The sequence below is a fragment of the Hyalella azteca genome, unplaced genomic scaffold (genome assembly GCF_000764305.2).
Source record: "Hyalella azteca isolate HAZT.00-mixed unplaced genomic scaffold, Hazt_2.0.2 contig16140, whole genome shotgun sequence".
Lineage (NCBI taxonomy): Eukaryota > Metazoa > Arthropoda > Malacostraca > Amphipoda > Hyalellidae > Hyalella > Hyalella azteca.
In genome coordinates this window covers 20656-39538 of record NW_025945967.1, presented here as the reverse complement: position 1 = coordinate 39538, position 18883 = coordinate 20656, and the positions used below count along the sequence as shown (strand labels likewise).

Genomic DNA, 18883 nt, shown 5'->3' with positions numbered 1-18883 from the left:
CGATACAGTAGTTTCACTTGAACTTTGATCATACTTCAAATAGCTAAGCCCTATATCCGAATAAATTTATGAGGTTCAAGACGCGCTCAATTCATTGAAAAATCTCTAATGGAATTAAATTTCTTTGTAAATAATAACAAATCTTTTTATCGCCGTCTATATGATTGATGGTTCTTCAACTACCGGTACCTTACTACGAATTCTATTGTTGACAGATAAAAAACAGATATATAGACATCTCTGAATAATAACAAAATTATTTTTATGATGCCTAAAATAATGGTAGGCCACATCATGAAAATGGTCCATTTTACTGTATAACACGAAAGAGACAAGAGAAACAGGTTGAAAAAAAATTCGACCAGGGAGATGTTCCATAAATGCGCCAAAGCGCGGAATTATCTATAAAGCGTCGCGTCACGCTACGTAATTCATTGGACAATAGGTAATTTGTACGTCAGATAGAGTTAAATATGTGACTTAAATTTTTTCTGTCGATAGAGATTATAACAAANTTTTTCAAAAGGCGGAGATGAACAACTTCAACAATAAGGGCCTCTTGGACAATGGATCACACTTGTATATCAATTATCAAGAGCAAGTCATTCTCTATTCAACATTGATTAAACTTGCTAGATTTCTTGATTTCATTATTTACCAAATAAAATTATTGAGATGTACCGTTACTGCTAGGTACAGTACATTCATGATTCACTGATTCAGTTGTGTGAGTGTAGCCTAACTTGAAATTTGTGTTGTGTTTATACAAACATTTATCGTTTCTTAAGCAAGTTAGTGTTAGTATTGAAAACACTGTTGAATAATGAACACCAATAGCCTGAATAGGCAATAGATCATCTTGATTTTAGTTAAAACTTAAAAGTATTTTGAATTGTTGGCATTTTCTTCCCCAGTCCCCACACCATTTGGTTTTAATTTGAGTTTATTATAAATTTGTCAACTTATTACCTTGGTCAATTTGGTTGGTCAAAACTAAGTCTTGAACTATATGATAATTAAATTAGACTTGTCAATTGTCATAAGTTGAATTTATCTATCACTTTAAATCTAAAAACACTTTATATTATTAATCTAGAGCTAAAGTCATAAAAATATAAAGTTTTTAGAGTAGGCCTACAACTGTACAAGTTCTTAATCTAGAATCTAGATTAGAACTTGCTTAATGTATAGGTATCAGTCATAATCAGTGCATCTTGAATGTACTGATGGATATAAATTAATGAGCTTTAGCTAATTATGATTTTGAATTTGTTTAAAAATTATGTCAAGCAAAAATAGAATTTTATGTAGGTAATGTTAGTGCATTCAAATATAATTATGTATTTTTTGACAAATCATCAAAGGTTCCTTCTGTTTTTATTATTTTTTTCAGCACACCAAAATTCATAAAATGCTTGATAATATTCTGCTTGATACTTAATTTTCAATGAATTTTTTACTAAGAGTCTGGTTTCTGTGTAGTTGTTAGTGTGGCTTTTAAAACTGAAGGAGGCCCATGGTCAGGAAGATGTGCCAGGTGCGTGGGAATTTATTTTGTCATTTTAACGACCTGCGCGGTGCGCCGTACTACGTTGGTAAAAAAATGCGCCGTGCGCTCCGCTAGATGGCCAAGACCTAGTGTTTTGGCAGTAGTTCGACGCGCAAATGTATGACATCACCATTTCAACCATCAACAAACGCATGGAACTAAAACAAAGCTTAATATAAAGGAAAAACTAGAGAGGTGACAGAATTACCCACGATGTCGGAATATACCGCGTTTACCCTATTATTTTTTTCAGCACACCAAAATTCATAAAATGCCTGATAATATTCTGCTTGATACTTAATTTCCAATGAATTTTTTAATAGGAGTCTGGTTTCAGTGTAGTTGTTAGTCTGGCTTTTGAAACTGAAGGAGGCCAATCAAAGTCACATTCCAGCACACTTTTAGCATGGAACTGCATCCAATTTTTTTTTTCAGTTGACTAAAAATCTTACTTTACTTTACTTCTGAATGAACTTAGCTCTGACAAAAAGAAAACATAACTTGGTAATTGTTAAATATTAGGCCTAGTTAATATGCTAACACTATCATGGAATCATGCCCTAATCATCCTCATAAATTTCTGATGATGATGATGATCACCACAACATCACTCGACTGAGTCGAGTGCTGCCCAGGCCCACCCCCCTCCGGAGCGCCGAGCCGGTCTTGCCACGCTCTGATCAGTTGGGACACTTCCACTGCCTTATTCCATAGATCTTCAGGCTACAGACTGGTTGGAATTTCAGCACACTCAAACAGATGTTGTGTGTTGTGGGTGTGGTTTTGACATAGAGGGCATGATGGTGTTGGGTAATTAGCCTCATCGATCTTATTAAGGTATTCTCTAAGCATTGGGCATTTCCCCGCCCTTAACTGCGCCAATGTACGCCTCATGCCTCGGTCCAAAGTCCTCTCTATTTCATTTACTTTAGGTGCAGGTGCATTTAGAATCTTGTTATGTGTTCTCGACTCTAGGTATCTCTCGACTGCGGTGGTATGCAATGTCTTCATGTTTCTATTCACCTCCACGCTGCTATCACTGTTTTTGTTGTTGCAGTCATACACTTTTATGCTATACTCACTGTTGTATATGGTCTTTTTCATGAGTCTGGTTGGCTCTTGATTCATCAGGCTTCTCAGTGGGTGTTCTTCCAGTTTGCTCTTCTCCCTCAGTTGCGAGGCTGTCATCTGCACATGGTTATTCAGGGGCAGGACAGATGTTTCGTTGTGAAGATGTTGTGCATTGGTGTCGCATGTGTGTCCTGTGGCAATTCTCAGGCAGAGTTCTGAACAGTGTGTATTTTCTGCCAGCCACTTTCCGATGTTATGGGACCCCATATACTACTTCCATACTCCAGAACTGGACGTATCAGCGCCTTGTAGGTTTGCACAATAGTCTCCGTGTTCTTTCCCCAGTCAGCTCCAGATAGGGCTTTTAATATGTTAATGTTTTTCTTTGCTTTGCTTGCAGTGTTTCTTACATGTTCAGAGTAGGTCATCTTTGGATCAAAAGTCACTCCCAAGATTCTTGGATGTTTTACCATTCCCAACGTTGTTCCTCTTACAATGAGCTCCAGGTTGACACTGTACTGCTTGGGATCCGGTGTTAATAGTGTGACTTGAGTTTTCTCTGTGTTGAGCAACAGGTGGTTGTTCTCTATCCATTCTGTAAGGCTGTTAAGGTATGTAGTGATGTTGGATTTGGCCGTCTGTAGATCTTTATGACTTGCCAATACCGTGATGTTGTCGGCATAGGTCACCACTTCAATTCCCACTCCTTCTTGCGGCATTGGTAGGTCCGACATGTATATGTTAAACAGTACTGGGGACAGCACTCCCCCTTGAGGTTCTCCTCCATGATAAGTTCTTTGTCTTGATTTGCTTCCGTAGTAGTCCACATAACCTTTCCGTCCTCTTAGATAGTTTGCTAGGAACTTAACAATCTGTTTAGGTATAGGTGTTAGCAATAGCTTATCTATCATGCTTTTATAATTGATCGTATCGAAAGCACTACTCATGTCTAAGGCTACCATTATCGTTCGTTCGGGAGGCGCCTTTTCATAAAAACCGGCACAGATGACATCGTTTATTTTGTGCAGTGCTGATGTTGTTGAATGCAATCTTTTGTATCCATGTTAGTGTTGGATGTTGGGGATATCTCTTTCAATTTTGTTCAATAGAACTCTTTCCAGGATCTTCACAATTGGCGACAGAAGTGAGATTGGTCTCATAAATTTCTCATTTCAGTCTTCAAACAAACTTGCACTTGATATATAATAATAGATTTTAAGATGTATATCCCTGAGTGCATTCATTAGAATTTTGTGTACTGAAGTCACAAGTTGCAGTAATTAATTTCCAGTTAATGGCTACCTTGGTCAAAATATTCCTTATTTCATAGACTTTAAAATGTATATAGGTACATAATTTCAAAGGGAAACAATCTTAACTTTCATACATAGCAAAATCGAGATATTCTGTGCAATATTGGACTATATATTACAACACTTCTCTTTAACTTCACTTCTTGTTTGTTTGTCTGTCTGCTACAAATCTTATAATCATTATTTAAGACGGTTGTGAGCTATTTACCTACGCACTACTCGTCTGTCATGTGACGTCACAAACTAATTAGGATTTTTTTAACACACTTCTACCTCTCCAATCGATCTGAAATTTTGCACACTTGCGTAAAGTCGGAGACAATGCATGAATCAATTGACAGAATTAATCATTTTTTAAAAATTTTATACAAAATTTTTAATTTTTAAAACAAAATTAAAAATTAATTTTTTAATATTTGAAAATAAAATTAGAAATTCATTGTACATGTGTAACACTGGAGATACTGGATTCTTTAGAAGTGTTTTCTATAAAAAGTAATTTTTAAACGTGTATTATTGTAAGTATTAACAAACGGGAAACTACTACATATCTTAAAATTTACTTGCTTTTAACTATTCACATGTAGGATTTTGAAATGTATTATCTGCTGGATCCTTCTTATTCACAAAAATGTAGGAGACTGCACGCATCAAGTAGTCAAACACATGACCGTTGAACCTGTGGGCTGCTGGATGTGCTGTAGCTAGCCAAGATCAGCAGTTGCCTTAGTTTGGTTAGGCAGGTTGTTAACTGATCATGAGCTGTCAGCTGAGTGCTATGCTAGCAGACTAGCTAGTATCTGATGGCAGTGATTTTTGACTGCCTACATTGGCTGCCCTTATTGTCACGCTGACTACAGTCAGTGTCCACTGCTTTTCCTGATTTATGTGCTTTAATGCTGTGCAAAAGGGACAGTTGAATGCCTAATGTTTTAAATGTTGTGAAGTGATTTAATGAAGTTAAGTCTGAGTATAATAATTTATTTTAATTTATGAAATTGTGATTGTGATCCATTGCCACTGAACCAGCGTACTACTGACTTATAACAGGGAGAGTTATGGACGGCATTGAAGGTTAAATGAATGAGCGTAGTGCCTGTATTTAATTTATACATCATCTTTGCTTTGAGCTGCAAGTATCCACCCCTGACATTAGTGAATTATAGTCACTAATAATGTTCAGTTGGCTTGTAACAGCTATGGCCAGTGACATAAAAACAAATTGTGGTGTGAGTCAATGCTACTACATTTATTTGCTCTTTGTTTTCTTGGTTGTCATAATATGATAGAAACAATTATAACATGTTTAGTTTAATCTATAATATAATAATAAGTTCAATACTTTCCAGATATATTAAGTGAAAATTTCCAATAATGAGTTCTTTCTCTGGGAAAGTCAAAGAATATCCTCACATATCAGTGGACAGATTTGATGGTAGGAACCTGGCCAGTACAGCTTATTTCCTCAGTCATGCACATTCTGGTGAGTCCACAATATTGATCATCTTCTGGATATGACATTTTATGTTGCAATTCACATTCTGTTTAGAAAAATAACTGTCATAAATGAATATAGTGATCAAGCTTGTCTCACATGTGAAAACAACTCTTGCTTCTGTCTCATCAAGCAGAATCAACCAATTACAATCTTCAGTTCATCTGATTGAAATATATTAAAATTATAGGCTTCACCACAGTGACTTGTTCTTTTATAGATGAAATATCATTCAAATCAGTAGTTAAAATGTGTAAACTCTGTTCATGTGGATGATATGTTATCTCAGGGTTTTTTGCTCTATTCTTGTGTGATAAAATATTTTTTGTTTGCTGTCTTTGTCTAATGGTGACAGGTTTACCAATATAAGTCATTTTTTCTTGTTGAAAAAATTAAATGAATAGCAATATTACCTTTTTTTAATAATATTGGATATAATTGATATATCTCAATGTGTTGTTCTATTGATCTCATAAAATCATCTGAATGAATTAAAATTGTTTAATTCTAGTTGTGCATCAAGCTAGATTCATCATATTTGAACATTCTTTAATTTATTTTCATGCAATATATACTGTAATTCTTCTTTTAAATGTAAAATTGTATGCACAGACCACATGGTGGGCCTGTCATCCCCCCAATTCCTGGACCACCTGGAGAGCAACCAAGGAGTTTACCTCTACTGCTCCTTCATCACGGCACGCTTCCTGCAAGCCTCCATACGACACCGGCCACTGAGCAGTTATCTGCGGCCACTTCCTCCTGACGAGCCTGTCAAGATATCTGTTCCTACTGTGGCCAACGAGCCTCCTCACTCCCTCACTGTGACGCTCATTCCTGCAGGCCATTGCCCAGGCTCTGTCATGTGAGCAACTTGAAGCTGTTTGTTGCTACTGCTTAGATTAAGAAAGTGGAAACTGATTACAAAAACCAGTGATAGAGAACTTGCAATTGCAGTATTAGATCCTTGGAGCAAAATGCCTCTGAAAGATTTAAATTTCTAGACTTCATTGAAGTTTGAAGTTGGAAGATTTCTGTTATCAAAAGTAAACTTTTCTTGCACCAACAAGTTCAAAATAATGTTCAATTTGCCTCTAGCCATCATTAGTGTATCATAGTGATATTATTTATAGAATTCCTCTAGGGGCTCTTGGGATGCTTCATTTACTCCCTATATTCACTACATTGATCTTCATTGATTTGCAGGCTGCTGCTGGAAGGCAGAGGAGGTACTGTGCTCTACACCGGCGACTTTCGGTTGGCTGTTGGTGAGAGCAATCAGCTGCGCGCGCTGCACAATGCTGATGGCTCCGTCAAGACTCTGCACTCACTGCACATCGACACAACTTTCTGTCACCGGCGAGTGCTGAGCTTCCCTTCACGTCAGGACAGCGCTCAAGTTATTGGTGATCTGGTTGAGGAGTGGCTGGCTCAGGGCAACAACCATCTCATCCACCTGCTCTGTCCTGGTCAGCATGAAATCTTTTCCAAATTTAGCTTGAATATTTTAATTTGGTTAATGTAATTATTTATTTTTATTTAATGAATGGGAATGTTGGCGCAAGTTTCTTTGAATTCTTTTGCCAATTGATCATTACTGCATGTTAGTCTTAATGGAAGAGAATGGCTGCATCTATAAAGATTCCAGCATTTATTGTCACAAGTTCATTTATTTTTAGCATTAATGCCTTATTTTTTTAATGCAAATGAGGTTGATTCTTATTGGCTGAGGGTTTTTGGAATTTAATACTTCCATCTTTCATGTATCACATACAAGTTTTTATTTATATTAATATCTCTTGCAGGATATATTTACTAGTGGTAGAATACTCAACACTTCATGACACAAGGAGCACTGATGGAAAATCAAGTGTTTCCTTCACAATTTTGGTTTTGTACCTACTAGCTTTATTGAGGATCAAAAAAGGAACTGCGCAGCAACTTGACGTTCTTAATATCATTGTTTGTTTTTTCTATGAGAAACCGGCCGGATTGCCCGGCGTTGTCTGGGTTGAAAATATTTGCAATTTTAGATTCCTCTTATCCTAAATCACGGTAATGATAAAGCTAATTTAAGCAATCGACATTTTAACGGGAACGCCGACTTTACATGAACTTCTATTTAACTCTCTTTTTAAAGAAGTAAAACTATATATGGTGTTGTCGAATTTGAATTACAATAAGAAATACTATCTGGTCTTCTACTATATACTTATGTATGACATTGGTGTAGTTTGGCAGATTTTCTTTAATGCAGGTTTCATTGAAGACCAGAGAGTATTTCTTATTGACAATTTTCTCATTGTTTTTCTCTATTCGGCGAATTGAGCTCTTGATATGAACTGAAAAGTCAAATATCAGGTTTCAAATGGTCATTTTATTATAATTTTAACTATACGACGTTTCGAATGCAACTTCATTCATTATCAAGTAGAAAATGAATTGTTTTGCAACGCTTGAAGTTGAAATTTTGAAATGACATTAGTACAAACATGGGTATTATGGACACAGATTGAATTCAAAGCTCAAATTACGAGAACAGTTTCAACGTCCTGACAAATCCGGTAGTTTGTAAATTAATAGCTGGAGACTGCTGCTTGATGATGAGAGCCTCAGCTATGGCCAGTCTTGAGGCGTCTGGGCATCTCATGATGATTCTGGTGTGGGTCTCCAATGTCGCGCGAGTGAGGGTCTCATTATGAGCCTCCCTCATGTGGTTCTTCGGTCCTCCGGTCTGGAGGTGGCATGTTAGGCGGCGGCTCAAAGTCGTGCTGGTCAAACCGATGTAATTTACGTTCTTAAAACGCGCATAAAAAAACTAAGGGGAAAATGAGAAAAGTGATCATCAAATTTTTAGGTATGGTCCTTACGAACCGAATGATACGTGTCTCGATGCTGTAGGATGATATTTGTAGGAGGAGATAGATTTTCTAAAGTACCCCTTTTTAGCCGTTTACTATGAATTTTACGTTTTCTATCAATTTTTTCGAAAAATTCATAGAAGCAAAATGTTCTTACTTTTACATTTTACGTATGTATGTGAAGTTTCATGATGATCGGATTATAACTGTAGAAGTTTTTCCGGAAGGTAGTCGGTCCCCTTAAATACACTTGCAACAATGGAGACAACCGACCTCTTTAGAAGTCTGGCTTTAAAAACTAATTTTTAAACGCATATTATCAAAGTAGTAAAACTATATTTAGCATCGTTGAATTTGAATTTACCTATTAATAAATCCATTCAAAAATCAAATTTCAACTTTTGATCCAATCCTTTACTACCAGTTTTGCAAAACTTTTATATTCTCTCTCTAAGAATAAATAAAGTATCTTGGATACGCGTCCCAGCAGCTCCTACATATTTGCGGTGTCAGGTTTCAAACACACTCAAACCCATGAACTTTACAAATATTTAGTGTAATGCTGTCTCAAAAAACGTATGCCTCATTGACTATAAAAATCTTATATGTTCTGATCTCAGGTGCAGAATTAATTATGACAAATATTAAGCATGTCATTGATGTTATGTATTCTGAACTTGCAGCCAAGTATGGTTACGAGTTTGTGTACCGGAGTCTGCATGAGCGCTTCAACATGCGCATCCACGTGAACCGTTGGACGTACCGTATGTACGACACCGTGCCGGAGATTCAGGACAGTCTCACCACTGACGCTACGGAGACGTGGATACATGCCTGCGACTGGAGGGTAGGTCTCTTTTTGCCACCATCTTACTTCGGTTTTGAATGATTGTAGAATTACCAATTTTACTTGCAATTAATATTGGCTTTTGCTCATCATGATAGCAAAGCAAGTCTTAACGCATTTATTAGCCCATGCTACAGTTTTATCTGACGCTTTGAATAATATTTGAAATTATTCAATGGTCTTCATTTATGTTCAAGTTCATTATCGTGCTGACCTGCTCTTCTTCCAGATGGATGAGAATAGCTTGTCCAGCAACAGTAATGGGAATATTTATTAAGTTAACTGATTTGTTGGAAACGATAGAAGCAGATCTTCAATTACAAAGTTATTTCATTTTCAACAGTTTTTGAACACAAATCAATGAATTATCTATTTGCTGCTTAAACAGTTTCAGAGTCTTGATATTTTTAGCGCTATTTCTCATTTATGAAAAAAAGGCGCTATTGTGCTCGCCATGTCCGTCTGTATGCCTGTCCGTCCGTGACTTCATGTTTTCGTTGACGAGAAAATGCGCTCTCTGTCACTCACTGCAGTGAGTACTGAGTTATATTTTTATCACTTTTTAATAGGGCCACCAATTAATAGTCATAACCATTTCCTAAGTTAATTTATAGCCGCTCCATTCATTTTTAATCATCTGCATGGCCAGCCAAGCATCAAACTCGGTTGTTATCAATTAATTTGTGCCCAGGAGAGTTTTAGGTAATTACCTATTTCCCCCTAATGTGTTCTATTCAATCAAAATAATTGATAATAAATTAATCAAGCAACTGATGATGGGAATATTCTCAGTCTTCGTAAAGCCACTATTATGTTAAATTTGCACTGGTTAACAAAATATGGTGATTAATTGTATGATAATTGTGTGTTGAGTGGCGTGCTGTTGACATTAGCTTGGGTTTGTGTTGCAGGAGATTTGTCAGGTCTCGGAGGGCGGAACGTTCTGCCGCGTGCTGCTGTCTATGCACGCGAGCTGCTCTGAGGTGCTCGACATGGTAGCCTACCTCCGGCCTAGGAAGGTCTACCCCAACGTCATACCCGCCAACAGCTCCAAGCAAGAGGTTCGCGAAAATTTACATACGCGGCAGCTTCTGATTTGGATTACCAGAAGCTGGGGCGACTCTAAATTCAGCTTCTGATTTGGATTACCAGAAGCTGGGGCGACTCTAAATTCAGCTTCTGATTTGGATTACCAGAAGCTGGGGCGACTCTAAATTATGTTAGGGCAGGGGCTTCCACCTGCAGCAACTGCAGCCCAATAATCATCTTGTTTCTATCACAGTTATTTGGCTAGACGAGAGCAGTCGTCTTGTTTCTATCACAGTTATTTGGCTAGACAAGAGCAGCGACATTTTTTTTTCTTCCTCATGCATTTGAAGGTTGCAGAAAACATGAAGTTATAAATCTCATTCTTGTGGATGCCATTATATTCATATTTTTTGAAGTGGCTTCATCCAAGGGTGCATCAAAAAATAATGATACTCAAGTTTTATTATCCACCATAAATGTTTTTGACTCCTGACTTATCATTAATATGATTACTTCTTCAATAATTTAGCATATCATATATTGTGATAAATATTTATTGGCTCGTATATATGACCTAGAATAACTTCCTTCATGGAGTTGTCGTCATTGATGTGCAGGGACAATGCAAGTCGTTGCTCTCTCTATTTCTTATATGATGAAGACTATTCTTCTCATCAGGTGCTGTCGCTGCTTCACGAGGCGCTGAGCCAGTCAGGTGATCATTACAGCATCGAGTACGACGGGCGCAGCGCCGGGGGCGGGACGCTGCCTCCTCTCTTCAAGAAATTGGCAAACTCTTACCAGTCTGACGTGGGCAGCAGCGAGAGTGATGCTGGTCTGGGCGCATTCAAACGCCAGCTCGATGACCCGTCTATGAGTAGCGCCAGTAAGCGGCGCCGCCACAGCGACAGCGGCAACATGACGCAAGACGTGCTGCTGCTGGCGTTGCCTACACCTCGTGGCAATATGAAGGGCTCTCTCAGCCTCGAAGGCGAGCCCCAACAGTCATCCTCTTGCGCCAACTCTGTTCCCTCTATAGCTGGAGACGATCCTTCTTCTTCTTCACTGGAGTCGCCGGCCTCCTACCCATCGTCTGTGCAACCATCGAAAGGTTCCCCGAGTGACCGTAGCGTGGATGGCTCGCCGACCATCGGCAACTGTAGTGGCCACCGTAAGACGGAGTGGGCACCTCGCGATGACAGTCAGGACAGCGAGACCAACAGCGTATTCGGTGATGAGCTCGATGAGAGCTCCATGTTCCGCTGTCCCTCTAAAGTCAGTAATTGTAGCGGCTTGACAAATCTAAGCTCAGAGCAAACTAATCTCGTTTCCGCTGCCCGAGATGCGCTTCATCACGAGAGGTCGGCATCTGAAGGAGGCTCTCTGCCATGCTCGGTGCTGCGCGACGCCAGCGTCCCCGAGGACGACAAAGCATGTAGACGCCGGCGGTTGTGGTATCGCCACCACCACTTCAGCACGCCCGTCAGTGAAGACGCTGGCAACCACACGAGCAACGGAGGCGACCACGCTCTCACCGGCCGCCACCATCACCGGCTCTCACTGCGGTCGAGTTCCTTGCCCGACCCGCTCACCATTCCCTTGGGTCCTCTGGACTGCAGTCTTCCTCGCCCTCCGCACTCACCCCTCACCCTGCATCCCCCTCCCATCCCCTGCCACTCTCCTCCCTTGCCTCTCATAACCGTCAGCTCCCCTACAGCGTCTGACAGTTCTCACGATTCGCACTCCAAAAATGATTATTTGGCCACGCATGAAGTGGAAACGAACGTCAGCAACCCAAACCTTGTCGTACAGAATGGCTCTACTGCTGAGCTCAATGGACTAGAAACGCACGCAGGCGTCTCTATACGCCCTTCAGTTATACAGAGTGCGGTGACCAGCCCGCTGTGCAAGCCAAACAGGAGTGAGGGCATGATCAGCACTCCAGTCTCCCCTTACCAGGCCTCGCCCCCGCCGGGCACCGAGCACTACCAACTGTCACCTCCTCCGTGTGCCCGGTCCTCGTGTCTGAAGACGGCGCGGCGCACGGCGTCTGACCGACTGGAAGTCGTGTCCCTGGAAGAGCAACACCAGCTCTAGTCTCTAGGCCGGTGTTGCTCTTAGGCAACAACTCTTAGGTGTTGCTCTTCATCTCTAGGCTGGTGTTGCTAGAATTAGGCAAGTCCCTGGAAGTGCAACACCAGCTGTAGTCTCTGCTGACCCCGCGCAGGATCATCCTCAGTCGAGAACTCAAAAGCTGCGATGTCAAATGCCGCATATGTAAAATATTTTTATTTAAGCTATTAGCCGTGCAAGTATTTACCGTTGACTCATTGTTAATTAAAGTAATTCTATATAATGTTGTCACCGAAGTTTCACTAGTAATTCAAATCTCAAGCTCATATCTTCTGTCTTTTGAAGGCAGGTTCTATGAACCACTTGCTATCTCAATTATAGTTAGTGTCTGTGTCTTTACTTAGATATCATCTACCACAAGCTAGTTTTTGTTGGCATTTTGTTCAAATAATTGATAAAATATCTTTATTGTGAGATGTTGCGTGTTGATGGTCGTGTCTGATCTCTGTATTCTTTGAGTATATTAGGCTGGGGTTATCTTCGTAACAAAAAACTTGACAAAAAATTATTATTTTCATATGTGATTTCTAACTGGAATAATTAAGAAGGATTCTTGAGGATAGTAACAGAAGAAGCTTTAATTAGGATCTGGGATCGCTGATAGAGGCGCGCGCAATCGTGGGTAGCGCTATGGCTCGACTAAAGTCTTGGCTTATGGCCTTGCGTCGCAGTTTAGTGACGTGCTGCGAGTCTTTCCTTCACCTTCTTTGCAAACCAGAATGGGTCGGTTCTGCCCTAACTATTGTAGGTGCACAGAATTTCCCAATATAATCCGCCGTATTCTCAGCATTACTTGACATTAGCATTAATTGCATGGATGAAACTAAGTGTAGTACGGCAGAGAGTGGGCGGCCGAGGTAGTAAAATTGTGCGGTTATAGCACCTATTACTATTATTGCTAAGGCTATAGATTATTTTCTCGGACAAGATGGCTAGTTATGAACTAAATGCATACTGGCACTTCACGAAATTTTCATCAAATGTAAATGTTCCTCATATTTAAAATTAGTTGGCTATATTATAAAGCAGCAGAAATTCCAGGGAACTTAAACAGTCTGTAGGTAGGCATTGGCGCAAGAGGCTCGCTGAAGTCGAAATCATTCGTAGCTTATTTTTACAATGTATTTAATACCAACCCAGCGTTCAAAAGCAAAACATGTACAGATTATATTAATATCTTGTTGTAAGATTTTTTCTCTGAAATGATAGTGGAGATTTTCCCCCGTAATAATTGTTAAATACGTAGGTAGATATCAGGAGCGTAAAGGTGAAGCAAAGATGCGAGGTTCGTGCTTGGACGGCATGAAGGCAAGCCAGAATGTAACTAGAAGCGCTCCAGCACTCGCAGGTCGTTTCGTCTGTTCTACAACCACTGACAAATCTTCATGTAGAGACAAACCTCATCTTCGTTACGTGATCACTTCTCACATTACTAGCGCTCAGTCTTCAAATAATTCGCCTCTGTTTGAAGTGGGGTCAGTTTCTATCAAGTTTTTCTGCAGGACTTAACAGTATTTCATATTTCGTCTGATTGTTATGGGCCAGCTGCATTTTAAGGTTTGAATTGGTATTGCTTACTGGTATAAAATTGCCCATTACAAACCTACGCTTATCTTCATAGATTTACTAATGCCATGTCTCGCAGTTTTATTCTATGTAAAACTTGAGCTGCACGAATCGGTTGCCCTTTATATGCTATGTCCTCATATGCCTTACTTTTCTATGCCCGCATCTCCTTCATCATATCTTTCTCCTGCACCAAATCTCGGTCGTGAGCTTCGTACCAGCGAATTTAATCTACTTTGTACTAGTGAAATATCATCGGCCATACTAGCCTCGGTACACATGCTGGTGAAGTGCGGCCAGCTGTGTTGGTGGTGCCCGAGCGTCAAGCCAGCAGAGGTGCCGGAAGAGAGAGGGACGCCCTACAACCATGGACAGAATGCAATATTCCCAACACAAGTGGGTTTGTTTAAGATAAAACTTATCAGTTACGCAGTGGTCGTTTTGTTTTATGTAAGTATATATCAATATTCGTCAAGCATGTTCTTTAAACGTACAACTATTCACTTGTAAACTTCTCAATGAGTTATATGAATTGCTTGATAACATTACCACGCACAACGTCTGCGATCACCTCCACGCAACTACCATAGCTAGTCTCGGTCCATCCATATTGAGATGGCACTTATAGTGACGCTGCGGCTGAGAGGTCGCATCACAAGATGAGTGTTGAGGCACATAGTTCGCTCATTCTGGTGCTGTACGACTGGCATTGTACGCTGGGCGGATGTGCGGGACGCGATACCGCTCTTGCAACAGCCCAGTTCGTTCTGAATGGTGAGTAATGGTTCACCGAAACTACCAACCAAATTGGGTTCATCAGTATTGATAAAGTTCTATTTAGCTGTTTCCGGGATTATATCTCACTATTATGCTGAGTCTAGAGATTCTTTAACTGTTATTTGGAGTTTATTTTTTTATTTTTTGAGTGATGATGGTTGTCCACGCTGGACTCGCTAGGCGCCGTATTGTGAAGCAGTGTAACGTTTACCACACTGCTAACAACCGCTCCGTTGTGTTCTCAGCGGATGTGTGTTAAGAAGCTAGAAAGACAAGTCCAACTACATTGAATCGTGGACGGATTAAAATAATACATATTTTGGGACAAATTGGCATGTTGCACGGACAATTTTAATCGGTTGGCTATTTCGCACACTGATGACGTTTAGCGCAACGGTCGCTACAATCTGGTCTAGCTCGAGTCGTCTTCTTGTTAACCTATAATTTATTAGCTCGCTCTAAATATTTTAAACTTACTGTGCAAATCGTATTCATGTATAAATTACTTTAATTACGGTGAATTCGTTTTATTTCTAAGGGATATTCCTGTAAGGCAGCGTTGTTGCTGCGTAGTGACGAGATAATCTTAACATATTAGCCCTGTGATCACTTCACGGCTCTCCCGGCTGAGCCACGTCATGTGTACGTCTATACCTTGTGTTCACAATGTCTATATTATATATCTGAACTGTTCGAAATATGTTAGTCTGTACCTTGCTAGATTTAATGGGCAGATGGAGGGATTATTTTAGAAAAAAATTGTGCGACATAAATACTCATTTGGATATCTATTGCTGCTTTTAACCTCTAATCTGAACTCATAAAAATTTGAATCCCAACGAAACCTTGAGGTCTCTTGTCACGTATCTAATCTTTTCCAAAGACCTATGAATTTTGGCGTAACTGAGGCATTGACGCTGAGCGCCTCGCCAGAGCTTGCGGTATCTTAACGGCGAGTCCCAGGGGTGGCCTCAGTTGTTATTCACTTGGCATTTCTTTCACTCCCTTCTCGTCTCTTTGGCGCTGCTGCGACATTAAGTACAGTACAAGCATCTTCGTTGCTACTCATACTCGCCAGCCTCAGCGCGATGGCCATTTGCCGCCTTTTTCCACCCGTTGCTGATTAATATTTATGATAGGCCTTGCATATATAAACATTTTAATCAACAATAGATATATTTAGGCCTTGCATTTTAAAATTGTTCTGTAACAGAAAAATGTGTCCACTACACAACAACTACTCGTACAACTCCACGAAACTTGTTTATTCTTCTTTCAGAACATTCTAAGATCAGGAAAATGCACGCCAGTTCGCTGATTCTTGTCAGGTTCCGGTATATCCGTGTCATTGATGTTGTCTTTTGTTGCTGCTGAAGATTACAAAGATTACACTCAGAGGAATATGGAGATTTAGTCCAAATAGCGATTCAATTATTGCTCGTATGAGTCATGTTGATTCAGTTTATTGCGTTTTATTATCAGTCAAACACTCTGAAGTTGAGTTAAACACGCAGAAAATGATCGAACTAAGACAAATTTATTTAGGTTGCGCGCTAGGAATTATAAGAATACAATCTTGGCTATAATTGTGAGTCTTAAAGCTTCTGTACCCATCAAGTGCATCATGATCGTTGAAGGCCGAAAACGAACCATGCGTGCTGCACAAGGTGCATACCGTATTTCTTTTTATTATCTAAGTATCGTGTCCATTATTTTTCTTCGTTTCTTGTCTATTAACTTGTCTAAGCACAAATTTTCTCCTGGCACCGATACCAAAACTTTGTAACCTGAGCAATGAGCTTGTGAACAAAAGGATACACGGTATAAGCAGAATCTCTTGTTCGTGTCCTGCAATGAGATTAACGATGTATTCCGGTGCGATCAAGAGGTTCTGGCATCGACCTTACCTGTACCAGACATCTGACATAAAAAAATAACGTTGAAATAATGTTGATCCTACCAAACGCTTTTAATTCAACGTAAATTTGATTCAACGTCAGATGTCAATAGTGAATAGTATTTACACTAGAGGATGTTTTGGATCGGCGTAGGGGCATTTCTTATACCTTCTTTGTTAATTGTGGTAATGTGGAAAGTTGATTGCGGTGTGCAATCTTCCGGGAGAGTTTTCATCTCGCCTCGTCTACTTAGGACTCATTGTTACGTCTGGTAATCTTTCCTGCGGTGTAACGTCGCACAATGTCGTGAGGAGTAATTTTTGTGCCATACTAGCACATACTCTAGAAGCAGGTGCATATGCAGTCTCAACATTCATTACTTCTATTGCGAAAGTTGATGAAAAGCTCGAGCTTATATTGCGTTTGCTGTAATTTCTTTACATTGCGGTCCCATTATTGCTCCCTATTCGACTTTGGAGGTGCGTTGTGAATAATTTCAATCTACTCGTAATTTTTTCCTCTAGCGGATGTACACGAGGAGAAAGAAGCACGAGTGATTGTATGCAGATTATGATTGATCTCCATGTGCATGGTTTATTGATAATGACATGGTTCATTTGAAACGAAGGAGCGTATTTGTGGGGTGAACATCCCACCTGTGTTATGTTATTGCAGCCGACTAAAGAATGATGGTGTACTATTTGCATGACCATCCCAATTTTAGGATGTTTTTGTAGTTCCCAGTTAGGGCTTGTGGAGAGAACGCACAAATTAAAGATGAAATACGTTCGTTACATGAATAATAATACGTCTTATTATAGTACATTCCTACCTTTTAGCTTGAGGTATGACCAGCTTTTGTGTATCAATTTGTTGGTACTGATATATTTTTTCCAAATTAAAATTAAATTCTGTGTAAATAATTTCATAGATTCTGCATTTCATAGCTTCCTCCCAGATTGTAGTACTTTACAGTCCCATTGTTCTATTAGTTCTTTGTCGAAGAAATTAGATGTGCTTGAAATTATGGGGCATAGAGTGGCAAAATTATTTTGGCTTTAAAAGGGTTTTGCAGTTGATCATACTTCTTCAGCATCCCAATCATAGAAATGAGTGAGACGATGTCAAAATAGCGATGCACTAAACCCCCTGTATGGGTCAACCTAACCTAGTCTGGCTCAGCAACATCACTATTTCGTCGACATGACTCATTCATGTGAGCGCTCCATCTGAGCGTGCAGACACAAGCGTTACAAGGACGGCCCGGCAGAGCCCAGCGCCGCGGCTCTCACGTGACATTTGGCTGCGAGTACAACACGCCTCTTGAACCTCCCGCGGTTCCTTAAAAAACTCGCCCTTCTCGAGCATCTGTTTTCTGCGAACATTCTCTTTTGCTGCTAGCGCGTTGCTGCACATTACTCTTGCCTTGCACATTCCTTTCTCTGTTCCTTATATACCCGTGATTATTCTAGTCTTAATATTTTTCTCAGCCAGTCTTCTTCATATATGAGTAGGTATGAAGCATCTTAATTGTTAACTGCGTAGTGTACATTTATGATTAGTATTTCGTTGTATTTTGTGGTAAGAATTAACTTTCTACCTCTCTTTTAAAATTGTTGTTTTGTAAAGAAGTTTATTTGAGTTGTTATAAACGTATCTACCCTTCTGTTATTGATGATATATACAACTTTACTGAGAGCTTTACTACGAATAGAAGTTAATGCGTTTTTCTAGTATAATGCACAACCAGTTATTATCTTCGTATCTTGCGCATTGCCTGCGCTGCCGCGATGAAAGGTGGCAGCGCGCGTCAGTGTTAAGTCTACGCGGGGGTCGCGTGTGGAGAACAGCCAGAATTTAATGTGTAACGTGTGCAAATGATGGCGCCACGCTCTGCTCCATCTCACACCAATGCTGGTCACAATATTGCATCGAGGATGTAATCTGACGCCTGATTCGCGGACATTAGAACAGAATTATCGCTAGTTCGAGATATATGTATTATAGTACAGTAGTGTGCAGGCTTACTAGTATCGCATCTTTCCTTGTTATAGTTCATATTATGAAGTCTTATCAATTTATCATTGCTCTAGGTGCTAATGTCTCATTTCCTTAATGGTTCGTACGTCAGCCTTACTTGCATGCAAGATTCATATCGTACCTTTCTGGGACGAAATTTCGTACCCAGGACAACAGAAACTTTTTCTGGAAGCTTAGAGCCAAACCTGCGTTGAATTCTCTGTTGTGTAGTCGCCCGAGTGTCATTTTGTATTGAGTAGAAATAAAGCTCCAAATTCTCTCCACTCGTTTCAACCTCTCAAAACCGAGTTTATTGGAAAAGTAA

The 18883-nt window shown here is 39.8% G+C and overlaps 1 protein-coding gene across 1 annotated transcript; it reads left to right on the top strand.

Moving 5' to 3' along the window:
- Window positions 1-391: 391 nt before the first annotated feature.
- Window positions 392-18838, top strand: LOC108669600 (protein artemis). The gene is made up of 9 exons (XM_018156978.2): window positions 392-445; window positions 5283-5416; window positions 6041-6293; window positions 6635-6897; window positions 8973-9136; window positions 9366-9393; window positions 9929-9933; window positions 10048-10197; window positions 10844-18838. Exons 2-9 carry the CDS (start codon window positions 5308-5310, stop codon window positions 12260-12262), a joined length of 2391 nt encoding a protein of 796 aa, XP_018012467.1. The 5' UTR covers window positions 392-445; window positions 5283-5307; the 3' UTR covers window positions 12263-18838.
- Window positions 18839-18883: the final 45 nt, after the last annotated feature.

Coding starts and splice junctions, on each gene's coding strand:
- LOC108669600 (XM_018156978.2), top strand. CDS start 5,308: ATGAGTTCTTTCTCTGGGAAAGTCAAAGAATATCCTCACATATCAGTG. Junction 6,294..6,634: donor CATTGCCCAGGCTCTGTCAT/GTGAGCAACTTG, acceptor ATTGATTTGCAG/GCTGCTGCTGGAAGGCAGAG. Junction 6,898..8,972: donor CATCCACCTGCTCTGTCCTG/GTCAGCATGAAA, acceptor CTGAACTTGCAG/CCAAGTATGGTTACGAGTTT.